The following is a 14,736-nucleotide window of genomic DNA, read 5'->3' on the forward strand; positions in this document are numbered from 1 at the left end:
GGCCGGCCGACCAAAATTACCCCAAGAGCGCAGAGACAACTCATCCGAGAGGCCACAAAAGACCCCAGAACAACATCTAAAGAACTGCAGGCCTCACTTGCCTCAATTAAGGTCAGTGTTCACGACTCCACCATAAGAAAGAGACTGGGCAAAAACGGCCTGCATGGCAGATTTCCAAGGCCAAACCACTTTTAAGCAAAAAGAACATTAAGGCTCGTCTCAATTTTGCTAAAAAACATCTCAATGATTGCCAAGACTTTTGGGAAAATAGCTTGTGGACCGACGAGACAAAAGTTGAACTTTTTGGAAGGTGCGTGTCCCGTTACATCTGGCGTAAAAGTAACACAGCATTTCAGAAAAAGAACATCATACCAACAGTAAAATATGGTGGTGGTAGTGTGATGGTCTGGGGTTGTTTTGCTGTTTCAGGACCTGGAAGGCTTGCTGTGATAGATGGAACCATGAATTCTACTGTCTACCAAAAAATCCTGAAGGAGAATGTCCGGCCATCTGTTCGTCAACTCAAGCTGAAGCGATCTTGGGTGCTGCAGCAGGACAATGACCCAAAACACACCAGCAAATCCACCTCTGAATGGCTGAAGAAAAACAAAATGAAGACTTTGGAGTGGCCTAGTAAAAGTCCTGACCTGAATCCTATTGAGATGTTGTGGCATGACCTTAAAAAGGCGGTTCATGCTAGAAAACCCTCAAATAAAGCTGAATTACAACAATTCTGCAAAGATGAGTGGGCCAAAATTCCTCCAGAGCGCTGTAAAAGACTCGTTGCAAGTTATCGCAAACGCTTGATTGCAGTTATTGCTGCTAAGGGTGGCCCAACCAGTTATTAGGTTCAGGGGGCAATTACTTCACACAGGGCCATGTAGGTTTGGATTTTTTTATCATTTAAAAACTGCATTTTGTGTTTACTTGTGTTATCTTTGACTAATAGTTAAATGTGTTTGATGATCAGAAACATTTTGTGTGACAAACATGCAAAAGAATAAGAAATCAGGAAGGGGGCAAATAGTTTTTTTTTGGGGGGGGGGGTTCCTGATGAAGACAGGATTTACACTCTTCTTACACTTCTTTTTACAGTGGACTCAGAATAGGGGTACCGTAAGTGCTACTGGGTGTATTTACTTACACCTTTCTAATAAAGCTTACATGGTTTAAACCTTTCTTCACCTTTCCTTTTCCTTTATCAGCTATAACAGAGCTGAGCTTTTTTTTAAGTACCCTGGGCTGGACCTTTGTTCAATTGCACATGAACTTCCATGTGTCAACCAGCCATAGATAGTTAATTTTTCCTCAATACAGCTAATTGACAGCCTACAAAAAATAAGGTTAAAGTATATATATGGATGATTTGATCTCAACTAATTTAGTCGTAATGTTAAGCACTGGATAATAGAAATATTTTAAATAATAAAGATGTTATACAATAATGTTTTTTTTCTGGCAGGGACTCTTCATCTTCAGACAGTAGTCTGACATGATGACCACATTAGTTGAGAATAAATTATTCACTCCACCTAGGAATAATGCATCAGGGATGAATAGGTTTGACAAAGCAAGCTTACTAATTAGCTGCTAAACCACAGAAGACAAATGTGTATCTGAAAGCAGCATCTAAGTTACTTTACCTATGACAATTAGCCAGGGATTGCACTCTGTAGAGCAGGGGTCGGGAACCTTTTTCTGTAATGTAATTCTGTGAGAGTCATACAGTATGTTTGGCCGCGGATGCTGTGGGGCAAGGTAGGGTGGGTCCCAAGGATGCCGGATGCAATGCAGAGGAGGGCATGGCCTGCGCTCGGCAGAGAGAAGATGTATTCTAAGGCTTAGAACACGTCTTCTATCCGCCGAGTTCAGGGGCAAGGTGGGGTGTTTGCCAAGAATGCCAGATGCGGAGGAGGGCATGGCCTGTGCTCGGTGGATAGAAGACATGTTCTAAGGCTTAGAACACGTCTACTATCCGCCAAGTGCAGGCCACGCCACCCGTTATTTTTTTATTAAAGATTTGGCAGAGAGCCAGATGCAGCCATCAAAAGAGCCTCATCTGGCTCCCGAGCCATAGGTTCCCTACCCCTGCTGTAGAGGGAAGTCTAACTAGGGTGCTAGAAAGTTAATGCAACTACTTGTATAAATGTATCGCTGTTGATGACAGGGAAATGGAAAGCTTAATTAATGTATAGATGTATGTATGTTTTTAATGTATATATTACTACTTTTATACACAAAGCTGTACATTTCACCCAACACATAAATAGGAGAAAAGCAGGGCACGCCAAAATTATATTTGAAAAATGTATTATTTACAAAAAGAACCCAACACATTAACAGCATAGAGGAAACAATCAGGGATGATCCGGTACTCGGCACCACTCTTAGGCACTCTTTTTTAGTGTTGGAACAAGTTAAGTGGGGGCTGCATCTATAGTGCAATAATGCACTAGAAGAGCTCAAATTCCAATTACAAAATAGAATTTTGGCTCTTAAAGTTACTAGTGGCATTTTGCTGTCCATGATAACTTTCTGGACACTGCCAACTAGGGCAAGTTTTCCAGTAATGCCTGACACTCAAAGGGCAATTGTTACCGAGGGGGAAAAATTAATTCCTAACTCCAAGATTACTGGTCCCTTGCTCAACTTGGTACTAAGAGCTATTTTCAATAACCCTGTATTTCTTCACTTGTTTAAAAGCCATCCTATCTCTTCTTGAAGCTATCTAATGTATCAGCCAGTATGACTGATTCAGGGAGAGAATTTCACAACTTCACATTTCCCACTGTAAAAAACCCTTTCCATATATTTAGATGAGACCTCCTTTCTTCTTATCGGAGTGGATGCCCTTGTGTCTGCTGGAAGGACCTACTGTTAAATAAAGCTTTAGAGAGATTGTGGTCCCCTATTATATTTATACATAGTTACCTCCCTTAATTCTTCTCCAGTGTAAACAGACCCAAATTGGCCAGTCTTTCTTTATAACAGGGACCTTCCTTTTACCATTTACCAGGTAATTGCCCTTCTTTGCACCCTCTCTGATTCAAGTATATCCTGTTTAAAAACTGCATGGAATATTCTAGATGAGTCCTTACCAGTGTTCGGCAAAGAATGACCCCTTCCCACAAATGTGTGCTCCTTTTAATACAGCTCAAAACCCTTGCAGCTGCTGACTGGCATTGCTCCCTATGACCAAACCACCAAGATTGCCAGTATGTCAAGATCCTGCTGCAAGGATGCCACATCCTGGATATAATTAATTGGGCTGCATAGTTTTGTTTCATCTGCAAACATTGATACATTACTTCCAAAACTTTCCCCTAAGTCATTAATGAACAATTTAAATAAAAGTGAACCCAATATTGAACCCTGTGGGACCTCACTAAGACCAATAGACCTTACTTTAGAAAGCAGTCATTAGTGGGGCACTGTATCAAATGCTTTGCCAAAATCTAAATATATTACGTCTACTTTAACCCTCCTGCCCAGCTTCTTACTAAGGCTAATGCCACACCATGCGTATGTTGTATATTTTCGGCAAGCCGAAAAACGCTGAAAATACACGCCATATGCCCCATTTGCTCCTACCTGTGCCTGCACCCGAATTAATGGAATATGCTCGGGTGCAGGCACATGTAGACAAAATCTGCATAAAAACGTGAGAGAATGCAAAGTCTCGGGTTTTTTGGCAGATATCGGTTACATGTGCCTGCACCCGAGCGTATTCCATTCATTGGAGTGCAGGCACAGGTAGAAGTGTATGGTGTGCGTGTATTTTCGGCAAGCGTTTTTTGGCTTGCCTAAAATATACGCCATACGTATGGTGTGGCATTAGCCTAACCTTATGTAAAAAAAAAAAAGCAACCAAATTGGTTTCAGCTGTGTTTTTAATAATTTGATCATCATGTTTGTTTAGCGTTCACTTGTGCAAATATGACTCAACAAGACCCCTTATCTGAAAGGGCCGGCCAATCCTACTTGATTTCCCTGACATATATTCACATATTTTCAGATTTTCCATTTCTTAATGTTATATTCTAATCAGTTTGACATAATCCTTTAAAAATAAATATTTTTTTATTAACTCCAGGAATGTTTTGAAGTGGCAAGTGACTCTGATGTCTCATTCATCTCAAAAGTCGCAAAAACATTTCGGTGTGCACTTCAGAGGTTTGGGAAAGATACCTTGAAAAAGGAGGTAAATATAATTTTATGAAGTCTTATTGTGCCTGTTACCTGTTAGACATATGGTATCATGCCATCTAGCCCACTGACCCTCTGATAGTTGTGGACAACCAAAAAAAATTGGTTAAAAGATTTAGTTATGCCAAAAATTTGAAATTACATTAATAACATCTTTATGGGGTGAAACTTCTATTTGATCTATATTTTTAGGTGTTGTTGGCATGTTACGCTGCCTATCAAAAATGCCAGTCAAACACAGTCAAAATAGAGTCGGGAATGTATTAAAAAGAATTTTTTGTCTTTGCTTGGGATAAGAAATAAGTCTCAATTGATTTGAAAGGCAGTTTTGAAGGGAGTCTGATGTAGCTACAAAATGTAAACTATAGTTTTGATATAGTTGTGTAATTACTGGGGAGCAGGTGGTATGGATACATCTGGGCCTGCCTCCCCTATTTTATGGGGGCCACAACAAGATGTCAAGTTGTATGGGGTACATATAAAATATTGGCCAGCCAGCTTTCTACATACATTTTTTAATGTAACCCATATAGTGGAGTTTTAAACTTTACTTTTTTTTTTTTGTGGAATTTTTTTGATGTTGGAATTTTAAAAGAGAACAGAATTCACCACCCTGTTATGTGTTATTTAAAATGTTTAGTTAAAAAAGAAAAACAAAAACTAGGCATTTTAGCTCAATGTTTTAATTAAAGGACATGTAAAGCCTACATTTGCCTACAATGTATATCAGTTGGTCACGTCTCCCCCACCCAAATTGCACCATTAGTACTGCATATATCCCCTCCGCTTGCTAGCACCATCGTATTTTCCTAAACCAAGTAGCAGCTTTCACCAGGTGCCCATTTTTCCTCTGATACATAATCAGATATATCTAAATCTGCAAACAGCATACACACACACAGACCCTTATTCAGCATACATTTCATCAAGAAAACAGGCTCACACAGGCAGAACTGTCTCTGATAAAAGTTCTGCTTTTGTTTGAGCACTGTAATGGTAAAGCTAAGCTCAGGAGAAAAAAACTGAAGCAGACAGCTAGAGCTGAGTTTCTATGGGAACCAGCAATGCCATCTCTTCACTGGCTGCTAGTCTGGGGGTGGGGGGGGGGGGCGTGTTTAGTAATCTGAGCTTAGAACAACTGAGCATGCCCACAAGCCAACAGCCAAAGCAAATTCCTGAGGGAGGGGGCTGAGTGGGTTACAGGAGGAGAAGGAAATCTAAGTGATTAAAGGGGAAGGAAAGGCTAAGTCACTTGGGGGTGCCAAAATGTTAGGCACCCCCAAGTGACTTGAATCGCTTACCTCGTACCCCGGGCTGGTGCCCCTGTTAGGAGAAAACCGCACCAGCCCGGGGCACCTGGGGCGACACGCTTCCTCCTTCCTCCTTGGTTTCGCTGCGACTCTGAGTCCGGCGCATGCACAATAGAGTGAAAAAGCCGACTTCTCTGTTAAAGTTCGGCTTTTCACTCTACTGCGCATGCACACGCAGCGAAGAAGGAAGGAGGAAGCGATCGCTGCTACCCCGGGCTAGTGCTGTTCTCTCCATAGAGGGGCACCAGCCCGGGGTAGAAGGTAAGCGATTCAAGTCACTTGGGGGTGCCTAACATTTTAGCATATGAAACTGGTGCCTAACATTTTAGCATATGAAACTGGTCTCTAACAAGAGCTGCCTTTTCAATGGATTCATAAAAGCCAGGAAGTTGGAATGGGACTGACTTTCAAAAAAACTAAAAATCTTTTAATCGGCAACATGTTTTTCAGCAATTTCATTTATTTTTGTATCTTGTTTCTTTTAGGTGTGTCAAGAAGAAGTACCTAGTAGGAAAGGAAGCTTTTTTGGAGATTTGCCAATTACTGCTGAAGCCTTAAGTAAACCCTTAAGTAAGTTTGATCATTAGACTGCCTGCATTTTTTTATTTTTATATCACGTTTGTTATTCTTTAATTTTGCAGCCATAGGCCAGATCCACTAAAGGTGGAAAGATTACATGTCTTAACCCTTTCACTGCCAGCCGTTTTGGACCAAAGTGGAACTTCTACTGCCAGACAGTTTTTGAACATTTTGCACTGTTTCACTTTAGGGGCCTTTCTTTGGGGGGACTTTTAGTTTACCCAGGAAGACAATATATTATTTTTTTCAGGACAAACTAAGCTTTCAACATATGGTAGGATTTTGGTGTAATTCCAATTCTGTAACAAGATATAGGCTTCTAAATGTCTGAAAAATTTTAAAAAAATCATATTTTTCATAATATAAACACACATACCAGAAACAAAAATTATTTTATGCACAAAAATACAACTGATTTGGAAAGTCCTTTGTCTCCTGAACGTGCCAATACCAAATATATATAGTTATATGGAGATTTCTCACTTGTATAGGTCAAAACCTCCCAGCAGTACACTACCAAATTTCCAAAGCACTGCTTCACAAAACTGCATACTTTATATTTCAAGGCCAAAACTTCCACTAACAGAAGGTTTATCCCAGAAAATTACACATTTCTGGAAAGAACAGATTCTGGGGAATCCAGAATAGGCACAATAGTCTGTCTACTCCAAACTATCAAGTCGCAATGCTTTCCTAAAATTATAGTTTTTTATCAAAATTTGTGACTTTTTAAAAAATCGCTTTTAAAGGGAAACGAAAGTCAAAGTCACTTGGGGGTGCCAAAATGTTAGGCACCCCCAAGTGACTTTAACCGCTTACCTCGTACCCCGGGCTGGTGCCCCTGTTAGGAGAAAACAGCACCAGCCCGGGGCACCTGGAGCGCAGCGCTTCCGTCTTCCTCGCTTCCCTTTCCTGAGTGCCAGCGGTGGGCGCATGCGCAGTAGAGTGAAAAGCCGACTTTAACATTTAAGTTCGGCTTTTCACTCTACTGCGCATGCGCGCGCAGCGAATCAGGAAAAGGAAGCGCCGGCAGCTACCCCGGGCTGGTGCTGTTCCTTCCTCACAGGGGCACCAGCCCGGGGTAAAAGGTAGGCGGTCAAAGTCACTTGGGGGTGCCTAACATTTTGGCACCCCCAAGTGACTTTGACTTTATTTTTCCTTTAAGCTTCCAGTCTATAGTATCTTATCTCCTACATGTCATAAAGTAACCAAATAAAACACCCTAAATATGAACGCCAGGGATCCACTGAACAGTTTGATGCCCAATATGTATAGGTTTACCTAAGTATGTGGCATGTAGGGGCCCCAATGTGAACATACACCCATATGATCTATCATTTCTGTCATTTCAGCTCCTGCAAAATCAACACATTTACATCATTATATGTGGGATAAAGCTAGTAAAAAGTACACTCACCCCCAGAAAGTCATATATTTTTGGAAAGTACACATTCCCCTGAATTCCACTTTGCAGCATCTTATCTCCCACATAGAATTAGGTACCAAGATAAAGCACCCTAAATTTGAACGCCGGGGGTCCACTGAACAGTTTGATGTCTAATATCAGTGATCCCCAACCAGTGGCTCGTGAGCAACATGTTGCTCCACAACCCCTTGACCGTTGCTCCCAGTGCCTCAAAGCAGGTGCTTATTTTTGAATTTCTGGCTTTGAGGCAAGTTTTGGTTGCATAAAAACCCAGTATAATTGCCAAACAGAGCCTTCTGTGGGCTTCCAGTCAACATAGGGGCTACCAAATAGCCAATTATAGCTCTTATTGGCACCTCCAGGAACTTTTTTCATGCTTGTGTTGCTCTCCAAAACTTTTTCCATTCGAGTGTGGCTCACAGGTATAAAAGGTTGGGGATCCCTGTCCAATATGTATAGGTTTACCTAAGTATGTGGCATGTAGGGGCCCCAATGTGAACATACCCCCATATGATCTATCATTTCTGTCATTTCAGCTCCTGCAAAATCAACACATTTACATCATTATATGAGGGATAAAGTTAGTTAAAAGTACACTCACCCCAGAAAGTCATATATTTTTGGAAATTACACATTCCCCTGAATCTAAAATGGGTACCCATGTCTTTCTACTCCAAAGTACCAAGCCGCAAAGCATTTCTAAATTTAGCAATTTTGATCACATTTCCAAAAATCCCCTCAAAGCTTCCACTTTGCAGCATCTTATCTCCCACATAGCATTAGGTACCAAGATAAAACACCCTAAATTTGAATATCTATAGGTTTACCAAAGTATGTGGCATGTAGGGGCCCCAATGTGAACATACCCCCATATGATGTGTCATTTCAAAAAATGAACACATTTACACTCACCCCAGAAAGCCGAATCTAAAATGGGTACCCGTGTCTTTCTACTCCAAAGTACCAAGCCGCAAAGCTTTCCTAAGTTTGCCGATTTTTACAATATTTCAGAAAATCGCCTAAAAATGTTGAAGTTTGCTGCAATTATCTCACACAATTTCTTGCGTACAAAGGCAAATCACCCCAAATAGGAACACTTAAGGTCTGCTGCCCAATATGCAAAGATATACCAAAGTCTGCGGTATGTACTGACCCCAAAATGAAAATATTGCATATGGATTTCTCGTCTGCCAACTCAGCTTTTGCACACAGAGCCCCCTGACAGCGTATTATGTGCAGTAACACCCCCAAAGTATACAGAAAAATCCAGAAAACCATATATTCTTGGAAAGTACACACTCTGACAAATCCAACAAGGGTAAAGAGTCCTTTCTACACCAAAGTACCAGTCTGCAAAGCTTTCCTAAAGTTAGTGGTTTTTATGACATTTCAGAAAATCGCCTAAAAATGTTGAAGTTAGCTGCATTTATCTCACACAATATCTTGCGTACAATGGCAAATCACCCCAAATAGGAACACCTAAGGTCTACTGAACAGTTTGATGCCCAATAGGCATAGATATACCAAAGTCTGCGGTATGTACTGACCCCAAAATGAAAATAGCGCATATGGATTTCTCGCCTGCAAACCCAGCTTTTGCACACAGAGCCCCCTGTCAGCGTATTATGTGCAATAACACCCCCAAACTATACAGAAAAATCCAGAAAACCATATATTTTTGGAAAGTACACATTCTGACAAATCCAACAAGGGTAAAGAGTCCTTTCTACACATTCTGATTAATTCAAAATAGGTAAAGTTATTTTTGTACACCAAAGTTACACCTGGCAAAGCTACGCTAAAAACAGATCAGGAAAACTAATACATGGATAAAAATGCAATAAAACCACAAAAATTGTGCAAATCAGCGAAACAACAAAATAAGTCACACGACAGTGTAATTAGTGGTCAGAATATCTGATCCAATAGTCACGCTGTCAAAATAAACAGTTTTCAAGGAAAATAAACTAAAAACAAGCAGTAAAATGAAAAATAAATAAATAATACAAAAAAAGTTTGCGTATACACGTGTGTGCATATGCAAAAGTAGTGTAACAATGTGTATATGAGTGTATATTAGTGTGTAAAATGAAAAAAAAAAACAAAAAAAGTGCTAAATTATGTGCTGTATGTAGGTATAAATGTGTGTAAGTGTGTAAATACAATAAATAAAAACACACTTACCTGTCCAGAAGATCCGGATCGCATGGCTGGCCCTCCTGCAGTAGTCCCGGTGAGTGGGCGGCTCTTTGGGGGGGGGACAGGAAGCGGGTGCAAGCAGCAGACGCGATGCGATCGCGTCTGCTGCTTGGGGGGGGCCTGCGACGATCACGTTGCAGGGCCGACATGACAGCCTCCCTGGCTCGCGCATGCCGCTTCAGCAGAGAGAATCTTTATCTGCCAAAAGACGTACGGCGTTGGCAGATAGAGACTTTCCCTGCAACGACGTACGCCGTTGGCAGGGAAAGGGTTAAAACTGGCAAAAACAGTTTTTATAGGCATATATTTATATTTTCCAGGCTAATAATGCATAAATTTAGCATTATTGGCACAGTAATTTATAATGACAGGTATCTGTTAAGTGCATTGTGGGCATTTAGTCACTTACCATTGCCTGCATTTGTTTTTGCATTTATCTTTTTAATAGAACTGGTTTTATGAATATAATGCCTTCTATGACATTGTGTTACTTTTGGGTATTTGTATCACCTAAAAACCAAAGTTCTGTGAGCTTGGAGTTATTATCCCAGAGGTAATAATTAACAATTTTGAATGCTGAAGAAGAGCCCCTTCAAATAAGGCTGTTTCAGAGTTTTCCACTCTTACTAGAAATGTATGTATATTTATCTTTATTTATAAAGCGCTACTTATGTACGCAGCACTGTACCGTATAATACATTAATACAAACAGGGGGGTTATTAAGATAATAGATAAATACAAAGTATTACAATAAACACAAATAAATAAAAGATACAGTTGCAATAAGATAAGAGTCAAAGACTCAAGAGGATGGATGTCCCTGCCCCGTAGAGCTTACAATCTATATAGGAGGGTAACTTACAGATACAAGTAGGCAAATATAAGCGCTGTAGGTCACAGTGGGTGATACTACAATATAAGTGCTAGTTGCCAGATCAGGTGCTTGGTGAGTGCTCCAAAAGGTAGTCTTTAGTTTAGAAATTAGACGGTAGGGCTCATTGAAGCTAAAGGTTGAACTACATGTATATTTTTACTACTGTGCTTAGAGATGCAAATCATTTGACTGAGCATCAAAACTGTAAAGAGTGTCTCTAAAAATCCTTTATCAACCTTATTACCATGCAGAGAGTGCTTACGCTTACTGTACTGTATAGCTACATCTACCAGATGTGTCCTCCTGTCAATCAAATCAAAACCTAGACCCTGACACATTCTAAAAGAAAAAAAAAAGTATGCATTTTTGCTTTGCTTAGAGAATTGTCAATTCAGTGGTAAAATGAAAAGATATTAAAAAGAAAGAAAATAAGAGCAGCTGTTTAACTGACGCCATATCAAGAAATTAAACCATTATTTTAAAAGTGTCAATGATCCTTACATATTCTACAAGCAAATGGCAGTGGCGACAGCAGCAGCCCTTAAAAATCACATTAAAAACATACTAGTAAAATAACAACATTTATTTTTTTGTAGCATAAAAAAGAAAATATTGGACTTTCTTTTCTTTGATAATACTTTATTCACTGGAGGAAAAGGTCAGTGGAGACATGGAAGAGAACATAACTGCTCAGTGTACAGGAAAAAATATTTATGTGCACAAAAAAAAAAAACAAGTCTAAATGAGTGTTAAGGTGGCGGTACACAAGTCCATCAAATCTTCTGATTTGGTCCCTTAGATCAGGGGTCACATTGGTGTGTTGCATTGGCTTACCAGACTAAGAAGTGAATCACCACATTGATGTGGTCCACTGTATGATGTGTTTGCTGGCTTTCCTCCAGAGGTACAGTAATATAAACATAACTATAAACACTGCTATGCCACCTCTTGCTGCAAAGTTTTAAAACAGATAAAATATATTTGGTGTAGTGTAGGAGAGGTTTCCACAAGGGCCACATTGTAATTTCCTTTAGGGTGAAGAGAGACGGGGATTAGTCCCCACAATTTTTAAAAATCCGATTGCACCAAGTCTCATACAGAAACTTACAAGTAGTTGTGACGGTGTGGGAGAAACTATTGCTGTTCTCACTGCAGCGATTAGTAACCACAATTGGATTTTAAGAGAGCTCAGAGATGGATTTTGTTAAGCAAATATATAAACCCAGAACAAGAGAACCAAATTACAAGCAAACCACAAACAATATATGGTGCCCTTTGTCATCACACCTAGTGGCTTTGTGTAATATGAAGAAGCTCCAAACTGTGATGTAGTTTGATGATGGAATGCAAAATATATACCCAAAACCTCCCTGCTTAGTGTACACTCAACTGCGCACTAAGCCAAACTGGACTGATCGGATTATACTGCAGGAGTACAGGGATCTGAAAAGAATAAAGTTTGTTTGGGTGTTCTTTATCAGTTTGGACACAGTATGGCAAAATGCAAAAAAAACTGCTTAGGAACCATCAACAAATACTTTTGGTTAAAAGAAAATGTATATGTCTGAGCCCCATTCATGTTACTACAAACCATTAATTTCCATACAGAATTCAGACTTTTCAGGGACAATCATCTGATCTAGGAGCAACTATTTGTTGTTGGCAGAACTTTTGCCCCTGCCACCACTACCTGCCATTCTTTCTGATCAATCAACAGTGTATTTATTTTGAATAAGACAAAACATGCCCTCACTTCATCAATCATCTTTTTCTGCTTCAGTTTATAACAACTGGTTCAGCAATTAACACTGTATGAAAATGTGAAGTTCAACATGTGTATTTTATCCCACCTTTTACTTACATCCTGGTAATTAAACTGTATGTGTAAAATATATACTTTTATTCTGTTTTCTGCAGATTCTGAAGCTAACACTTCTCAAAACACACAAATGGAGACTGAAGTTATATCTCTGGAAGATTTAGTTACAACTTGCAGTGATGACGAGGATACATAATATAAATTTCTTCATAAATCACCTTATACATTATATTTCTTACAGTATTCAGTGTCCAAATTTGTTTATACCTTTTGATTTGTAGTGTGCACTGTGTATATATTCAAATATTGAAAATATTAAAGTTGTATTTAGATTTTGTTTCTTGAAATATAACTGCTTTAGAACAAACGGAAATGGTTGGTCAATTATTTATATATGAGTAACAACAAATGCTAAAGGTATTTTGTTTAGAAGGTCAGTGTGCCAATATCGCAGAATATAGATGTAGGAAGTGCATACCTGTGCTATTCTGGAGCATAGTCATGACATTTGCAGCTGGTACAGCTTTACTGGACACCTGGGGTTGTGCAGGGCCACTAGACATCAAGGAATTCACAGAATACATTTAAAAGGTCACACCAAACTCCAGTGTTTTCTATTTTTGAGATTAGCACCCGGCGAGTGATTTTGAAGCGGTGAGTGCCGATTTTGTTTTGAATTATATATATTTTTTTTTTTTTTGTGAGACTCTGGCAAGTGGGTCAGGGCAGGCCAGAAAATAATATACGACCCATGATAAAGGTCCTCCCTGTACAGATAAACCTTGAGAGTGGTTTCAGTTAGTTCTATTGGCCTGTTATTAAACTGAGTTTGAAAAACATTGCTTGGTTGTAGGTACCTAAAAAACAAACTGTTTAGATGACAACTTTTTCTTAGAGCCTGAAAATGTTTTAGTTTGCCATTGTTCACTTTATTACATACACTTTTCATTCAAAATTCATTCAATCTGCTAATTTCTGGAAGTGTATAAAATGTGGGAGAGATGTTTCCCCAAGAAGGAGTCATTTTGACCTGACCTATTGTAACCCCTGAATATATCAAAGCATTGTAAGCATTGGCGTAGTAATTGTATAATTCAGGTATGGTCCTCTATATTAAAGTATTATGAGGGCCTCTAGAGTATCCACGACTGTTGCTTTTAATGTATTAGAGGGGTTTTTATGTTGTAGGTCTAGGAACAAACCACAAATGTGCAAATATCAGTTTGCTAACCAGAAAGTATAATATAAGGTTACAGAGTCCTGGCCTTGTGGGGGCATGGGGGATTTTTAAATGAATACGAGAGTGATTTCATACCATAGGAGATTGTACAATGGTGTCTACTTGCTTAAACCACTGGGAAGGGGTAGTTATGAGGGTGTTGTGGAGTACATGCAGGATTTTGGGGAGAAATACCAACAAATTTCCTTTTTTTAGTAAAGAAATGGGTACATTCTCTACTTGGCGATTGCATACTTCTTGCAATCCTAATGTACAGTAATCCCTATGTATTTGACCACAAGTAGGCTTTTTGGGGAAGTGAATTTATAGTTAAGATTTTGATTAAGTTTACATGTATTACAAAATAGACCCCCTAGCTCTGCCTAGCTGGAGTTCCACAATTTCCTGGAAGCTCCTTATTTGTATGGCTAATGGTTGAAATTCTGGAAAGGGGGCACCTCTGTTTCGTTCACCAATCGAGTTGAATAACATCTAAGAGTACATACAGTAATTAACCCAACCCTTTGCATTTGTGCTATGGTAGAAAGCTGTAACTCAGTCCCCAACCCAACTCCTTCAAAAAAGGACCTCCCACAGGTGTATCCAAGAAACTGTATCAAAAGCTTTCGTGGTATTTAATCACACCACAATTCTATGCCCTGTATTATAATGCCTAAGTGCAAAGTTATTGTAGAGCCTTTTAAAGGACATGGAAATTAATTCCTTAATGATAACCCAACTGAGTTTTGCAAATCCTACACCTTCACTTCAGTGTTGAACTGTGATGTTAAAATATTTGCCAAACTGCTGGTAACCATACTGAAATTGTACATCCTAACCGAACTGGGTTTTCGCCTAGTAAAGCTATTGACAGTAATATTAAGGGAGAAGGAAAGGCAAAGTCACTTGGGGGTGCCAAAATGTTAGGCACACCAAGTGACTTTAATCGCTTACCTTGTACCCCGGGCTGGTGCCCCTGTTAGGAGAAAACAGCACCAGCCCAGGGTACCTGCAGCGAGCGCTTCCTCCTTCTTGATTCGTTTTGCCGGCAAATTCCCGGGACCGGGAAAAGCCAACTTCTCTGTTAAAGTTCGGCTTTTTCA

At 39.6% G+C, this 14,736-nt stretch overlaps 1 protein-coding gene across 1 annotated transcript in view; it reads left to right on the forward strand.

The window, feature by feature from the left end:
- The window catches only part of LOC100486850, a 36,790-nt gene extending 24,009 nt beyond the window's left edge, over nt 1-12,781 (forward strand). Inside the window, exons 10-12 of the mRNA XM_012965506.3 lie at nt 4,094-4,201; nt 6,002-6,086; nt 12,513-12,781. Coding sequence (XP_012820960.1) covers nt 4,094-4,201; nt 6,002-6,086; nt 12,513-12,610 — 291 coding nt within the window. The 3' untranslated portion in view covers nt 12,611-12,781. The remainder of the gene's footprint in view (nt 1-4,093; nt 4,202-6,001; nt 6,087-12,512) is intronic.
- Nucleotides 12,782-14,736: the final 1,955 nt, after the last annotated feature.

The sequence above is a fragment of the Xenopus tropicalis genome, chromosome 6 (assembly GCF_000004195.4).
Source record: "Xenopus tropicalis strain Nigerian chromosome 6, UCB_Xtro_10.0, whole genome shotgun sequence".
Classification (NCBI taxonomy): Eukaryota; Metazoa; Chordata; class Amphibia; order Anura; family Pipidae; genus Xenopus; species Xenopus tropicalis.